This window comes from Sarcophilus harrisii, chromosome 4 (genome assembly GCF_902635505.1).
Source record: "Sarcophilus harrisii chromosome 4, mSarHar1.11, whole genome shotgun sequence".
Lineage (NCBI taxonomy): Eukaryota > Metazoa > Chordata > Mammalia > Dasyuromorphia > Dasyuridae > Sarcophilus > Sarcophilus harrisii.
In genome coordinates, this window is record NC_045429.1 from 32,432,818 (window position 1) to 32,449,060 (window position 16,243).

A 16,243-nucleotide genomic window follows, 5' to 3' on the forward strand; every position below is an offset into this window, starting at 1 on the left:
ATAAAGAGTAACTGAGCCACCTGCAAAGCTGGACCTCTCCCAAATCTGTGGCTAGGTAGGAATATTGAACATAGAATCCAAAGCAGCTTAGAAAAGTCAATTTAAGTAACTGGGAAGAAACTACACAATGATTTTGTTCCAACATTCTAGGGGGAGAAAACAAACAAGTATTCCTTTGGAAACTTATAATGATGAACCATATAGGGAAAGTTAATCAAGAAACTAAAACTCTAGGAATGAAATGGTTCTATTCCGAGGGTCTGGGAAGAAAAGAACAGAAATATTCTGTGTAGAAATGGGTTAAGAGAATATTGTTATTTTTCTAACTGGGATTCATGAGAACATACTATGAACAGAGAGGAAGGGATGGGAAAAATAGGTATCAAAAGATCACTCCTCTGAAGTGGACAACAGAAAGATGAACAAGATAATCATAGAAACATGGCAAACTCCACATGGACCCAAGCAAAGACTGAGGGAGAGGGTGGAAGCAAAACAGAGGGGAAAACTCAGGAGTAAACAGTTGCAAACAATTTTCCTGGATGTGAAGGGTGATTAAAAGGGGAAAAAAAATGATAATTTAAATGGGGTATCTTCTCACTTTGGGAAATGTTGGAATAGATTGTAGAATATGAACATAGTGGACTATCATTATGCCATACTAGAGGCCGACACATTTTAGAGAATCCTGGCTACCAAGAAATAATGCAGAGTCGAGCAAAAGCAGGGGCTGGAGAGCCTCTGTAGGAGGCCAGAGGCCTTAGGATGAAGCAGACCCTGGGACAACAGCCACAGACACACCCACTCCTGGACACTCATGCTAGGGGGATTCAGTGTGCTTGCAGCAGCACTTCTCTACCGGTTCCCAGTTACACATTTTGTTTCTTGATGGGAATACATTGCGAAAACAAATGAACACCAAAAAGCCTGGATTCATAAAGCTACAACTATGAAACAAAAGTCAACTGAAAACCTTAGTCCAAAGACAGGGGGGCTCTAGAGGACTAGGCAAACACAAGACAAAACCACTTACTTTAATTGTTCCAAGATCCATTGGATTTTTAACAACATCATAGTAATTATGGAGTCCTAAAGCTGTAACATCAACAGGTTTATAAAAAGGCCAAGCATATGCTACATGTTTCTTTGCAAACATTTCTTTAAGAATCTCATTACAGTATTTTAATTGCTCGGTTAATTTAACACTTTTCACAACTTTATATTGTTGCTGAGAATCTGGTACAATATTCTTCACGACTTTCTCTTTCAAAAGTGGTATTTTAGCAGATTTGTGTTCAACTAGAGTTGGTGAAGATTCACTACTTGCTGTAACTATCGAAGTTGTAGGGGTTGTAGTATCTGCCTTTCTTTTCACACCCCTTTTAACCTAGAAGAAAATGCAAAAATATTAACAATTACAGAATTTAATTTTTCAGAACTCACAGAAAATATAGGTTATCACATTAAAAATGAAAATGTAGATAAATTCTAATAGAAACACTTAAAACAGAGTTCCAAAAATTCTCAAAAAAAAAAAAATCAAACTTTTTTAATGCTTTGTAAAAAAAAAAAAAAAAAAAAAGGACAAGTTGTTCAAACATTTTAGTCCCTTAAAAATTATTTTTTATTAGATGATTTTATTGCCATCTCCCTGTTAAAATTTTGCTTGACACATAGAAAAGAACACCCTGCCTTACTTGGGTAGTACAGCTCGGCAAAGCTGCTTTAGCCACATGCAATGGAGAAAGTGCCGTCTGCGGGCACATAGAAGGTGGAATCGCTTGCTGCTTGGCTATCACGTCAGATGCCTTGGGAGATGGTTTCTCCTTAATAGTAGAAACTCCTGAAGACGGCTGAGTACCTAAGACAAGGTTCAAATTAGCCAAATATTAACAATGCTTTCAGAATTTCACTTTTGTGGGATTTTTATTCACACATGTACATACACAATTGTTCTATTTCACCCTCATTTCAACTTGTAATTCAATGGACATCCCTGAATAACATTTTCAGCTTTTTCCAGGTTTCCCCGTTTTAAATTGAGCAGAAGACCGAGGGCCTTGATTAACCCAAGGGGCTAACAACAAACAAGCTCTTGTTTAGCTCCGAGCCTCCTCATCCTAGAAGTGACCAGACCAGGGACCAGCACCGAGCAGAGTGGCCGGCACATCCCGCACACTCCCTGACGGTTACCAACCGCTCCAAGGGCACATCTCCCCTCGGTCCATGCTCATAAGGTGTGGCGATAAAGCTCATCCTCCTCCAAGGAGAAAGCCTTAAGACTCAGGCTGTACTGGCAAGGTCCCATCCTTCAGAAGAGGAAGGAGCTCAGTCACAAAGGAGCAGAGGAGAGACTGCTTTGGAGCATTAGTCCAAAGCTATATTTAAATATATTCTCTTTTTCCTCGTTCAAGATTCCCATTCTCTCAAATCCTAGTGGGACAGTCAACGGCTCAGAGCATGGAAGGATTGTCTCTTGGTTTGGCCATCTCTCTCTAGGTTAGAGGGGCACGGATGATGGACCGCTTAAGTAAAACAACTTCTGAAGACTGGTATACAAAAGAATACAAAAGGTTAATATTTATTTTCCCCCGACAGTCCACCATAACTGGCCAATCCTGGCTGTTCTCTGCCCATTTCCCCCTTGCTGGTCAAAACCAGAACCTCAGAAGGACTGAGAAGGTGCAATCGGAGAAGTTGGCAGATTTTCTCTTGCAGCCAAGCACCAGCTTCTGATGAGAGAACCTGAGGCGCTTCAGGAAGCTGTGAAGGGCCGCATGAGAAATGTGGGCTTTGATTCTTAGGAGAGAAACCAAAAATGCACAACAGCAAGACTTACTAACAACAAAATTTGGACTAGAAACCTCTTAATTTTTAAGCCAAAATACAACACGAATCTAGACAGATCTGACCAAGCTTTCAGCTAACAGCACTCTCCCACCTGCTGTTTTTGCTTCTTACCTTTTCGTTTCCTTTCCTTTCCACCTATTACTTGTTCTTCTGGAGGCATCTGGGACATTTTTTGTGTAAACAGTTTCTCTAAGGCTTGTGCCATGAGAACAATGTCATCACCTGGCTACAAAACAAATTAAAGACTCATGTTTATCCAATTTCAATTGCATCGTTTAAAAAATATTTTGTGCATACAGCATTTGGCACATACAGGAGGCTACATTAAAGCAAATCAGAAAAGTTACGGCACTACTCATATTATCTCTATTTAAACTTTTAAAGACAAACTCTCCAATTGAAATAACATTACTCTACATGATTATTACAACCAATTTTATCTCTGAAAAAGGGCCTTGGCTGAAAAGCCAGAAGGAGGCAGACATGGGAGAATCTCAGAGTTCCGGGGCCGGCTTGGAGCCAGAGCTGGGAGCAATCAGGTGTACTCCCACTTGGACTGGATGGCCTCTGGCTTCTTGCCTGCCTCTAGCATGCTTCTCTAGGAGACCTCTGTCCTTCCCTTCCAGACTTCCCTTCTCTACCCCAGGCATTCCTGCCTCATGCTGTTCCCTCCACTTGAATGTGTCTCCTCCTCCTTATTCCCATTAATTCCCATTTCTGACAGGTTTAGTGTAGCACAATGAATACACTACCTGATGCTATCTGGGTGATCCCCTCCAGCCTTAAGTTTCCCCATTAATACCTATTTATAATATAGCATAGGTATAGGGGAGATAATACCAATACTTACCAGTATTGCTTTAAGGATCAAATGAGATAATAGTAAACACATAGCAGTGTTAAGCATGCAGGAAATGTTTCATAAATATTAGCTATTATTATTATTCTTCCATGGATGAAGAGAAAATGTATATAACTGCAATCATAAATTGAATATATTTTTGTGATACCTAATACTGTATATATAAACAATGTAGCAAAGCAACATACCTTATTGTATAAATAACAATTGGCGAACATTGTTTTCAAGTCTTCTATACATTCTGATGATTTCACATAGTATTTATGTTCCAAGCGCTTTTTAATTGTACTCAAATCCATTGGCTTCTTAATAATGCTGTAATAGTCCTGTGGGGTTTAAGTTTAGAAAATGTGAATGCTAACAAGAACCCATTTACAATCAGTGCATAAATAAAATAAGCAAATATTTAACTCATTTGTTTCATCATGAAGATAGGATCTGAAGACCAAATAAATAGATTCAGTGTCTGATTGTCATAGGAATAAAAGATCTACAACTGCACAACTAACCTTATATTAAAACTGACAGATACGACAAACTTGGCACCAAACTAAGAATAACAAAAACTAGTATACTCTATTTGAGAAGGGAATAGAATTGCAACATACATTTATTAATAAAAGACAACAACAGTTTGCACCAAAATATCTCAAAGAATCTATTTGATCCTAGAGGGTCCAGGGGACAATCTAAGAGACATAGGCACCACCAACACCCCAGATCTTAAATATTTCAAAAAATCTACCATCATCGCTAATCCAGTGAGCCTGTGCTTTCCCCCAATAAGGTTCAAACTGACCAGCTCATAAGCAGGGGATCAGATTTTTGGCCCGAAGGTGTCGGAGCTACACACTCGGTTCCGGAAGAACCCAGACAACTTTATGAATGGCACAAAGTCAGGCTGAAGGCTTCAGCAAAAGCTCCTGGAAATCTGAGGCCTGCAAAAGCCTCAGGCTCTATCTACCAATGACTGGGGGACCCTGGTTTCGACCCTACCTGATGATGCTTTTAAATATAAAACGTCCATAACAGTATTTTGGGGACAAGCCAACTGCAATTCTAAGGCCAGAAAAAGGACCTCCTAGTTTCAAAGAGAGGAAGTGTTTGTCTTGTTTTGGCTTCTTTCCCTCTCTGCCAGGTGGGTGGGTGGGCTGGGAAGGAGGCAGGGGTCCTATGGCATGTTCTTCCAACAGCTTCTTGGGCACCGGGTTCTCAATCTATGTGTGATCTTGACCTCTGATTCTGCCAGCTTGGGGAGTGTGGAAGCTCACCCCATGCTGAGCTGAAGGCAGCCTGCTCTGTAACCCAGCTGATTTTTTCCAGAGTTGCCTGGAACCAGAACTTGACTAATTACAAGCTGATAGGAATCAGAGGATAATCTGAGCCCAGGTCCTCTTACCACTGCACAGCTCTCTCTAGCGATTCCAAAACAAGAGCACTTCTGCCTACGCTTGCTCCCAGGGAAAAGCTCGGAGCGGCAAGGGAGCCACCAAACCCAGGTTTGGGCCGACTCGTGGGGAAGCCCTCGGGGCTCCATCCACCGCACCCCAAGGTGCCCGACATCCCACTCACCGGGAGCTTGAGCTTGGCAGCGTCCACGGGCTGCTGGAAAGGCCAAGAGAAGCTGTGCCGCCACAGTGCCTTCAGGACCACCTTCTGCAGGAACTGCAGCTGGTTTGTGAGACGGCCCGTTTTTTTGGCATTTATGTACTCTGGTGGAGGGGGGTTGACAATAGCCATCTGTCGACTTGACAGAGACATCGTGAACAGCTTTTTCCTGATGGGGTGTTGTTTTCCCTACACATATATCCTGGGGAAGGAAAAAGCAAGATGGGGTCAGATTTACTGAAGCGTGAGTGATCACCTGAGCCCAAGAAGTCAATGCCCCAGCTCCTCCTCATCCCCCTGGCAAGAGGAGAGCAGGCTCAGCACCCCTGGCCAAAGGGGCAGTCTTCTGCTACTGGAACCTCATTGCTCAGGCCAGTGTTCGCCATTTGACCTAACATTTTTTCATTCAATCAAAAACCACCTTACCATTTTAAAGATACCTTTTCCCTATAAAACCAGAGTTTGTTCATTGTGTAATCTTTAGTTCCAAAATTTTGTTTTTAAAATATTTCCATTTGCTGTAAAGTTTTACTTAAGTTCAAAAGTGCAAAACAAGATGCTCCAAGAGACTTACACGAACTGATGCTAAGTGAAATGAGCAGGACCAGGAGATCATTATATACTTCAACAACAATACTAGATGATGACTAGTCCTGATGGATCAGGCCATCCTCAGCAACAAGATCAACCAAATCATTTCTAATGGAGCAGTAATGAACTGAACTAACTATACCCAGAAAAAGAACTCTGGGAGATGACTAAAAACCATTACATTGAATTCCCAGTCCCTATATTTATGCACACCTGCATCTTTGATTTCCTTCACAAGCTAATTGTACAATAATTCAGAGTCTGATTCTTTTTGTACAGCAAAATAATGTTTTGGTCATGTATACTTATTGTGTATCTAAGTTATATTTTAATATATTTAACATCTACTGGTCATCCTGCCATTTAGGGAGGGGGTGGGGGGGGTAAGAGGTGAAAAATTGGAACAAGAGGTTTGGCAATTGTTAATGCTGTAAAGTTACCCATGTATATATCCTGTAAATTAAAGGCTATTAAATAAAAAAAAAAAAAACAAGATGCTCCAAGTCATTATTAATTAGAGAAATGCAAATTAACACAACTCTCAGCTCCCACTACACACCTGTCAGATTGGCTAGAATGACAGGAAAAGATAATGCAGAATGTTGGAGGGGATGTGGAAGAATTGAAACATTGATACATTGTTGGTGTATCCATTCTGCCAGCCATTCTGGAGAGCAATTTGGAACTATGCTCCAAAAGTTATCCAACTGTGCATACCCTTTGATCCAGCAGTGTTACTACTGGGCTCATACCCCAAAGAGATGTTCAAAAAGGGAAAGGGACCTGTAGGTGCACGAATGTTTGTGGCAGCCCTCTTTGTAGTGGCTAGAAACTGGAAACTGAGTGGATGCCCATCAATTGGAGAATGGCTGAATAAATTGTGATATATGAATATTATGGGATATTTTTGTTCTGTAAGAAATGACCAACAGTATGGTTTCAGAAAGGCCTGGAGAAACTTACACGAACTGATGCTGAGTGAAATGAGCAGGACCAGGAGATCATTATATACTTCAACAACAATTACTATATGATGATCAATTCTGATGGACCTGGTCATCCTCAGCAATGAGATCAACCAAATCATTTCCAATGGAGCAGTAATGAACTGAACCAGCTACGCCCAGAGAAAGAACTCTGGGAGATGACTATGAACATAGAATTCCCAATCCCTCTATTTTTGTCCGCCTGCATTTTTTATTTCCTTCACAGTACACTGTGGTACACTGTTTCTAAGTCCGATTCTTTTTGTACAGCAAATAACTGTATGGACATGTATACATATATTGTATTTAACGTATACTTTTAACGTATTTTAACATGTATTGGTCAACCTGCCATCTGAGGGAGGGGGTTGGGGGAAGGAGGGGAAAAATTGGAACAAAGTTTTGCAATTGTCAATGCTGAAAAATTACCCATACATGTATCTTGTAAATAAAAAGCTGTAATAAAAAAAAAATAAATAGTATACTTCTATTTGTTTCCTTAAAAATATTTGCAGAATTGATGATGTGTTTGGAAGAATCCTTACTAGAAAAAGAAAGATACTCAAGTCAGGAAGTGGGGATTACAGATGGGAGTGTAATCAAAAAGTTGTCTCTTGGACAAGATCACAAACCAGTTAAATATTGATAGGGAAAAAAAAAAGATTTAATATTTTAACATCCCACATCCAGCTTTACATTCTTCATGTGCTATTCTAAAGCCTGGCCAATTCAGCCTTTTCCCCTGTTTCTTATTATTTAACCCATGCCTAAGATACATTCACTTCTGCCTTTAAAAAAAAAAAATTATACCATTAAAAATTCATCCTCTCCTCAAGCTGAAAAAAAAAAAAAACACAAAACTTTGTAACTAATATGGATAGCCAAGTAAATTCTTCGAATTGGTCTCATTCGGTATATCACTTACTCTGCTTCCCTAGATTCATTCAAAGCTAATCTTTTAACAAACCTTAATTTCTTTTGTCTAACTAAGCTCTTCCAACAGAAGGGAAAGCTCAATGGGGTGGGAAATTATTCCCTAGGGCTAATGAGACTCTCAGCAAGATAAAACTTACTTGTCCATTTGTATCCCCAATGCTTTTGCTTTGCACACAAAAAAGTGTTTACTACTTTTTATTCATTTCAGTCAAGCCCCTAAAGTACATAAATTCAGAGCTTGATTTTTCCTATTTAAAATGCTACAGGATCAATAGGAAATTTACTTCTAGGGTAAATCAGCAATCTGCTGAGTTTTTCTATCTTTCTTGGCTTCTACAACTCCAGGGAACTCGACACCCTCACCCTAAAACAGCCTGTCCTGACTTCCTTCTTGATGATCATAAAATTAGCTTTAATGAGTCCACTGATCTCATCTACACAGGGGACTCCTCAAATTCTTTATTTCCAACTTTGTTCTAGCTTCTGAATTCCGTATTTTCACTGACAATTATCCATGAACATGCCAAATTCAACTTGTATAAAACAGTCCTTAAAACATTTATTAAGCACCACTACATTCCAGGCACTTGCTGGAATCACAAAAAGGAGGTCAGAACCAGTCCCTGTCCTCAAAGACTTTATAATATCACTCCTAGGCCAATTTACTAGTCCCTCCAACAACCTTTTCTTCTTTCAAACTTTGCTTTTCTTCCTCCATTTCCACAATTAATTCTTACTCTCTTCGCTAGGTTTTTGATCTGGATGTCTCTTGGTTTTCCCTCCTACTTTAACTGTCTGACCATTGACTACCCTCTTTCCCTTCTTCTCCAATGGTGGAGAACTCTCTCCTCGGTATATTTCACTTGGTGATCTCAAGGAGAAATACTGAAAATTGCTGGTCCTCGTCTAAGCCACCCAAGGCCCAGACATGCCCCCGTTAAGTCTGAAGTCGGGAAGCAGGGGCTGGAAGGAGCCAAGAAAGAATCCCACCATAAAGTGATGATGAGGTCAAGGAGGCTCATGCCACAAAAACCTAGCCCAGAATGGCTCTAAAACACCTACCAGGGAAAGACAAAGAAAAACACAATTTGGGCACAAATTTAATCAGAGTCCCTGGAAGGGATGAGCCAGGAGTTAAAAATCTTTACCATGTGATGAGAGTGCTGGAGGAAAAAAAATAGAAAAGAAACAAGCTTCTGAAAAAAGAATTAGAAAGAATATGGTCACAAGAGAAGCATAAAACCTAGCCTGGACAAGACCTGAAGGGCTCCAGGCCTAAGATCTTCCCTCCATCCCCCTTCCCTCCCCCCCTCCCCCCCCCCCCCGCCCCAGGCCATTCACAGCTCTGACCCTAGTATCCCAGCACTATCTCTGTAAACAACAGATACCAAACTGAAGGACCTTAAGCCCTGTGCCAGGCTTGGGGGGGGAGGAGGGGGATGAGCCCCCCCCATCAAACCCCACACTCTGCCCTCAGATGCCAAGACCCCCAATCTACTCGGACACAATCTGAGGCAGGGTGGAGGGAGGGGTGGGTTTCATGCCAGGACTCAGGGCACCCAAGGTCCAGAGCCCAGAGTTACTGCTTGAGAAGCCGAGGCTGTTAAATGACAGTAATGAGGCTGGGATGCATTTGAGAATCGTGGGACAAGATGGGATGCAGTCCTGGGGGGGAGGGGAGTCCAGTCACTTCTTGAAATCCTTAGGAATATTAGAGCCCAAATGCAGAGCTTTTTGATCAAAGGGGAAAAAAAAAAAAAAAAAAAAAGCAAAAGCTGCCAGAAAGAAGTCAGATTCTGAGGTTCCACATTGGACTCACAACTCATTTAGCTGCTCCTAATGGAGAGTTTGAAATCTGATATTCCAAAAGGCAAAGAAAACTAAGCTTACAATCATAAACAACATTCTCAGCAAAACTGAGCATAATCATAGTGGGGGAAAAAGTAGACCTTTAATTAATAGAGGACTTCCAAGCATTCCCAAAGAAAAGACAAGAGCCGAGTATAAAGCCGACATGAAAACACAGACGCCAAGAGAATTTATAAAACACAAATAAACAATCTTAAGGGACTCGGAGGGATGACATGGTAGCATTTCCTTAGAATTCTATCATCAGAAGCTCAGATGTGGAGTCTAATTAGACAGAAGGCTTGGCAATGGTTCATTCTGTTTTGATCATCTTAAATGATGAAAAAGGGGAAGAGGAGGTGTGAAGGAAGACAGGGTAAACTCTCACTTAACTGGGGGGTCAAAATAGAAGTCTATACAAATGGGGGTGGGGTGACACAAACCTTGCTGTGATTCAAAATGGTCAAGAGAAATACATGCTTTGTCTCCGTGTGTCTCTCTCTCTCTCTCTCTCTCACACACACACACACACACACACACACACACACACACCTTATTACAAAAGTAAGAGAGGGATTGTTGCTGTTTCTCAGTCCATCCGCCATGCCTGGCTGACCACCGTGGACCAGTCTGTCCAGGGGGTTTTCTTGGCAAAGACACAAGCAGTTTACCATTTCCTTTATCACTAGATTAAGACAAACAGATGAAGAGGCTTGCTCAGGGGCCCACAGCTAATAAATGTGAGATAAACTTGAACTCGGGTCCCTCAGACTCCAGGCCCATCCCACCTAGCTGCCTCAGGGGAAAGATTAGTCAGAAGCAACAAGGAGGGAAATATAATTGACAAGCATAATTGTGAATGAGTTGATGGCCTTAAGAAAATGGAAAAACAGCAGGAGGGATTTGTAATCCCTATTTTGTAATCTACTTTATAAGTAAAACCCAATGTCATCTCATTTACAAAAAACACTCTTGACACAGTAAAAACAAGGGGCTGGAATTAAATTTTTGTTGTTTAAAGTGAAAGTTAAAAAATTAAAAATAAAAAACAAAAAACCACAGGAGTAGCAACTCTGACTTAAGAACATAGACCTAATCAAGAGTTAAAAAAGAAAGTCCATTTTGCTGACAAGTATCAGAAAGTGAATTGCTATGAACACTAAACATGGATAAACCAAAATGGTAAACATTTAAACTCTTCAAAGTTAAATAAATTATAAGAAGAAATAGACATTAATTACTGACCCCTTCTCAGACTCAGAAACTAAACAAAAGTACCTGAAGAGAATTTCAGTATAAACTAAATAAAAAAGATGTCGGAAAAATGACAGAAATTTAAAAAATAGAAATACAAACACAAAGGACCATGCACATATTTCTGAGCTGAGAATAAAACCTCAAAATTTTTGCATCAGGGCATAGGAATATCAGAATTAAATGTAAAAACAGTCAATCTTTTTAGACCATAATTGCAATTTAAAAAACAACTGTAAGTTAATGCATCTAGAATAAGGAAGAAAGTAATAGAATGAAATCAAACTGATTAGGAATTAACTTAATCCTAAAGAATGAGAGACTCAAAAAACAAAATCACACTCAAGATCAAGGATTTCATATTAGAAAATAATCAGGGAATATGCCCCAAATTTTGGGAATACAGCCAGGACAGTATCAAAAAATTTTCTTTATACACTTCCATTGCGAGAATAAAAAAAAAAAATCAATAAACTGGGCATGCAACTTAAAAAACCTAGAAAAATGAACTATAAATGAACTATAAATTCCAAATGAACCTTGTAACAGAAATCCTGAAAAATCTGAACAAAATTCATTTAAATTTTAAAAGAATGAATAAAAATAGGAGCCATAACAAAACAGATATACCACTTCTCCACAGGGGCTTTTCCAAATCATTTCATCTGCCCTTCAACACCCCACACCCCCCCCCAACATACACTTTTAGTTGAGATCTTTGCCTCACTAAAAAAATAATAATCATTTTAAAAATGCCTTTAAAAAAAAAAAAGCCAATTTGCCCATTTTTTCCTTCTTTCTCATCTTTCTCTCAGAGAAGCCTTCTGCCACGTTCTGCTACTTGATAGGAAAATGAACAAGTGTCTCTACTCATTACCAAGAGTGGACCCTTCCATCCACAATAATCCCATTGTCTTGTCTCCTCCAACCTCTTCCTGGCAAATCCCTACTCTCTCCATTTCTCCTAGCTCCTTCTAAAAGCCATTCAAGCGCAGTAGTTAAACTTGTTGGAAAGGACATCTACAACAGGTACCTTCACTTTTTTCTACCCATTCCTCTACACCCTCATCAGCCAAGTTGGTCTCTCCAAAATTACAAATGGTTTAACTGCCAAGCTCAAAAACAATCCTCATCTTTCTCACCTCCTCGTAGCCTCTGGGTTTTCTGGACACCCATTTCTCCAGGTTTTCCTCCTACCTGACAATTCTGTTAGATCCTCATCCAGGTCATACATGCCTTCTAATCCTGGGCTCCTTCTCTCCTCTATTCTACTTCACTGGGGATCTCATCAACTCCCAGGGATTTAATCATTTCTCATCAGATAAGTCTACAATCGACTTGCCTTGCGCCTCAATCTCAACTCTGATCTTGCATCTCCAATTACTTTTTGTTCATCCCAAACGTTTCATATTATCTTAAATAAAATAAAATAATAATAAATAAAAATCGTAAATTCGGCAAGTCCAAAACCCAAGTTATCATTTCCCCCCTAATCATTACCTCCCCACTTCTCAATTTATTCCTGAGCCACCATCTACCCGACCCGAGTCTCACTCTCAGCCTCATCCCCTCTCCATTTCCAATCTGCCCAAGTCTGTCATTTGCAGCATCTATTCTACATGCCCACTTTGCGCCTCCCCTCCCCTCCCCCACCTGCAGAGTATCCCCAGCCAGCCCCGCCTCCCTCCTGCTCAGCTCTGAGCCCCTTACTGCTGCCTCAAGTCTCTCCCCGCTCAGCCACTAAAGGACCTTCCCCAAGCATAGGCCTGACCACACTACCCCCCCCAACTCAGTGAACCCAAGTAGTTCCCTGGCACCCCTGGGATTAAATTACATCTTCCCTTTGTGCCACAGACACCTCCCTGTCCCTCTTCTAGCCCTTGCCATTCTCTCTTTGGGACATTTTCACTGGTCTGGAATGTTCTCCTCCAATCTGACTTCCGGCTCCCCTGGATTCCTTCAAATCCCAACTACAATCCCACCTTCTACCCGACGCCTTTCCAAATTCCGTTTCACATTAGTGCCTTCCCTCTTTATCCTGTATACTACTTATTTTCCCACTTGTGCTTGCTTGTAGTCCTCCCTCCCCCACTAAGGTGGAAGTTCTGGGGGTTAGCAGGGATGCTGCTTATTGCTACCCTTGAATCATAAGGATCCTAGCTCAGCCCTTCCTCTCCAATTCCTCCAGAAGAGCAGCCAGAACAATTTTCCTAAATCACTGCCCAAGCCCGAGGAACCTCTCCCATTACTACAGGCCTTTCCCAATCTCTTAAAACAAACTGTTAGCACCCTCCCCACTTACTTGGCTGATAAGCGTCTATCACATGTAACCAAGTAGAAAATTGCTATCAACATCTTGTGGACAAGGGCTTTGTGTCTTTGCCTAGTACAGTCCTGGATCCAAATTCTTCCCTGCTGCTGGTAGGAAAAAGGACAAACAAGCCCTTTCCATCTGCTTCCCATTTCCCTACTTACACCCCCTGGAGGGATGACTAAGCCCTGCCCTCATTCATGGGGGAGACAGTTCAAAGCCCAGGAAAGGGCAGGCCCTGGTTTTCCCTCCTCTCCACAGGCAATTCCCTCCCCAGGGCTCAGCTCCTTCACCCCAAGTATCTACACTTAATTCCCCTGCTCAATATCTCCATAATCCTCAAGGAGATTAATCATCACAGATTTGAAAGCAAAGATCATCTATATTTATCTCCTGTCCCTTTCAGCCCACCTCGGCCTTTCTTTATGGATAGATCACTATAATCTAAAGAAGTTTAGCATTTAAGGAACCCTGATCATCATAGGCAGGGAGAGCCTCTCCAGTATAAACATTGCAAAACCCAACAAGATGTACTTGTTTAAAAAAATTAAGTTTTATTTCGAATTGCATTTAGAATTTATTATTTAGAATTTCATCTCAAGACAGACTTATAAGGAGGCTTAAACCCACTTCAATTTTATTTAAAACCCTTCAAGCATCTTTTTTTTTTTTTTTTTGGGGGGGTGTCTTTCTTGGAATTGGGAGTAACCAGACTTCAAACTTCCCCTTTTCCATGCTTTGAGCAGTGCTACTAAGGCGTAAAGGCCCAGAGTTTAACCACCACAAATATCTTGCAGTTGACCCTTTTCCTAAATCAAAGCCAGTGATTTGTCTAAAGCCTAATGGGAAGTACAGAGCAAAGCTCCAAGAGAAAACACTTCTATTTCCTGGCTCCAAATCCAACTCCTCCATCCCAATTGTTAACTTCTCCCACATTCAAAGCACCATGTATCAAACAATCTGTTAAGTGATGAAAAGAGCCATCTACACCCAGAGAAGACTGTGTTGTGAGTGTATAGTTCACAACATAGCATTTTCACTCTTTGTTGTTGTTTGCTTGCATTTTATTTTGCTTCTCTTTTTTTCTTGTGCAGCAGGATAACTGTTGAATTTAACATATTTCTACCATGTTTAACATATATATCGGACTACTTGCCATCTAGAGGACGGCAGATTAAATTCTGGGGGCTTAGGAGGGGGAAAGGGGGGAAAATTAGAACATAAGGTTTTGCAAGGGCTAATGTTGAAGAATTGTCCATGCATGTTTTAAAAAAAAAAATAAAAAGCTTGAATCGGGAAAAAATAAAATAAAAGCCATCTGCCAGAAATTTGGCTTAGACAAGTATCTCACACCACATTCCATAATCAATTCATGACCTTAATATTAAATACCACAAAGAATGAAAAAACCATCCATCTTTCCCAGAAACAAGGAATAGAGGCAAAAAATAAACTAAAATTAAAATATTTAGATAATAAATATTGTTTGTTTAATATTAATATTTAATAATTAAATGTTAAATTTAATTTAATTAGAATTAAATTAAATATTAAAATATTAAACAATTAATATTTTAAAATATGTTAAAAATTAATAATGATTAATATTTAAATAATAGTAATATCAATCATTATTAATTTATATAATTATAAGTATATGTAATTAATCATAATTAATTTAAAATAAATACATAAACTTAATTATTTTAAATATTTGAACAATAAAAAGTTAAGCATAGCGGTCCCTTCCCAGGTCAGCTAAGGTCCCAGGCCAGCTAAAGGCAATGCTCCCCCAGCAGAAATCCCTCGGTTGTTTGCATTGGCTTCCAAGTTAAGCAAAAGCATCGGCGTCAGCCCACCACTAGCCCTGAGAAGGTAAGCCGCCCGAGGCCAGGCCGCCCGGCCTCCCGCAGGCGAGCCCCGCCCAGCCCCGCTCGCTCCCCTCCCCTGCAGCTTCCGAGCCGAAGCCTGGGCCCGAGCGTGCCCAGCCCGAGAAGCCCCGGCCCACGAGGCCGCCGTCCCCGGGGCTACCCAGGGGCTCCGCTGGCGCAGTGCCACCCGCTCCAACCGCCCCAGTAACCGCCGCGGGCTCTGCGAAGGCCTGGCCCCTGGGCCCGCAGCAACCAGCCGCTCCCCTCCAGGCCGAGCTCGAGAGCTGCGGCCTGCCCGCCGAGACGCGCCCAGGACCGCAGGGGGCCGGGAAAGGGAAGGGAGAGGGCCCGCAGGGCCAGGATACTCACGCCGCTCACCCGTCGCCGTTACCGCTCACCCGAAATGGCGGCAGCGAGCGGGCTCTCGCAGGCACTTTTATAGGCGATCTGGCAGCGTCCCCCCGCTCATTGGTCTATCTGGATCACGTGCTCCATATGAGGGCGTGGCCTGCCCAGGGGCTGCGGCCCAAGCTGAAATCTGTGCGTTCCACTCCAGTTTGCACGTGCTCCAGGAGTCGTTTTGCAGACATCTGGGCTTTCTTGGAGTGGCGCGAATTTTGTTGCAAAAACAACACAGCATATAGCACGGTCTTGGTCGTTCAAACTGGGCGACCGATTGCATAAGGCAATTTTTATTATGATGGGTGCAATGAAAGCCTTTCCCTTTGGGACATTGCCCTTCAAGTTTAGCAAGCTTGCTTTGGGCATGCTACCACCGAAATGTTTTGCAAAAAGCGTTTTACAGTTTGTAGCGATTGTGGCTTTTTTTCCCGCCTTTGCATCTTAGCGCGCGTGACCTTTGTTGAATGTTAGAAACTTGCAAAACAAAACAACCCCAAATATAAAACCAACACAGAGTAACTTTATTATAAGATTTGAAAAAAGGAAAAAAAATTCTCCCAACGGTTCTCTAAGGCAGGTAGCGTAAATAATCCCCATTTTACAAACCAGGAAACTGACAAAGCAATTTGCACAAGACCAGGTGCAACAAGTAAACACTCCAGGGAGTTATTAAGTAAACAAACTGCTGGATAGGAAGTGCATTTTTCAAAAGTCACACGCCCCA

General features: G+C 41.4%; 1 protein-coding gene across 3 annotated transcripts in view; it reads right to left on the reverse strand.

Moving 5' to 3' along the window:
* Positions 1–15,588, reverse strand: part of BRDT (bromodomain testis associated) — a 39,238-nt gene extending 23,650 nt beyond the window's left edge. The window contains exons 1-6 of one of the 3 annotated variants that reach the window (XM_031969332.1): positions 15,487–15,588; positions 5,285–5,522; positions 3,901–4,038; positions 2,962–3,076; positions 1,698–1,861; positions 1,034–1,387 (exon numbers count right to left, since the gene is read on the reverse strand). In XM_031969332.1, the coding sequence (XP_031825192.1) occupies positions 1,034–1,387; positions 1,698–1,861; positions 2,962–3,076; positions 3,901–4,038; positions 5,285–5,473 (960 nt within the window). In that variant the 5' untranslated portion in view covers positions 5,474–5,522; positions 15,487–15,588. The remainder of the gene's footprint in view (positions 1–1,033; positions 1,388–1,697; positions 1,862–2,961; positions 3,077–3,900; positions 4,039–5,284; positions 5,523–15,486) is intronic. The other 2 variants (XM_031969333.1, XM_031969334.1) reach the window with 2 other exon arrangements.
* Between the last annotated feature and the right edge of the window lie 655 nt (positions 15,589–16,243).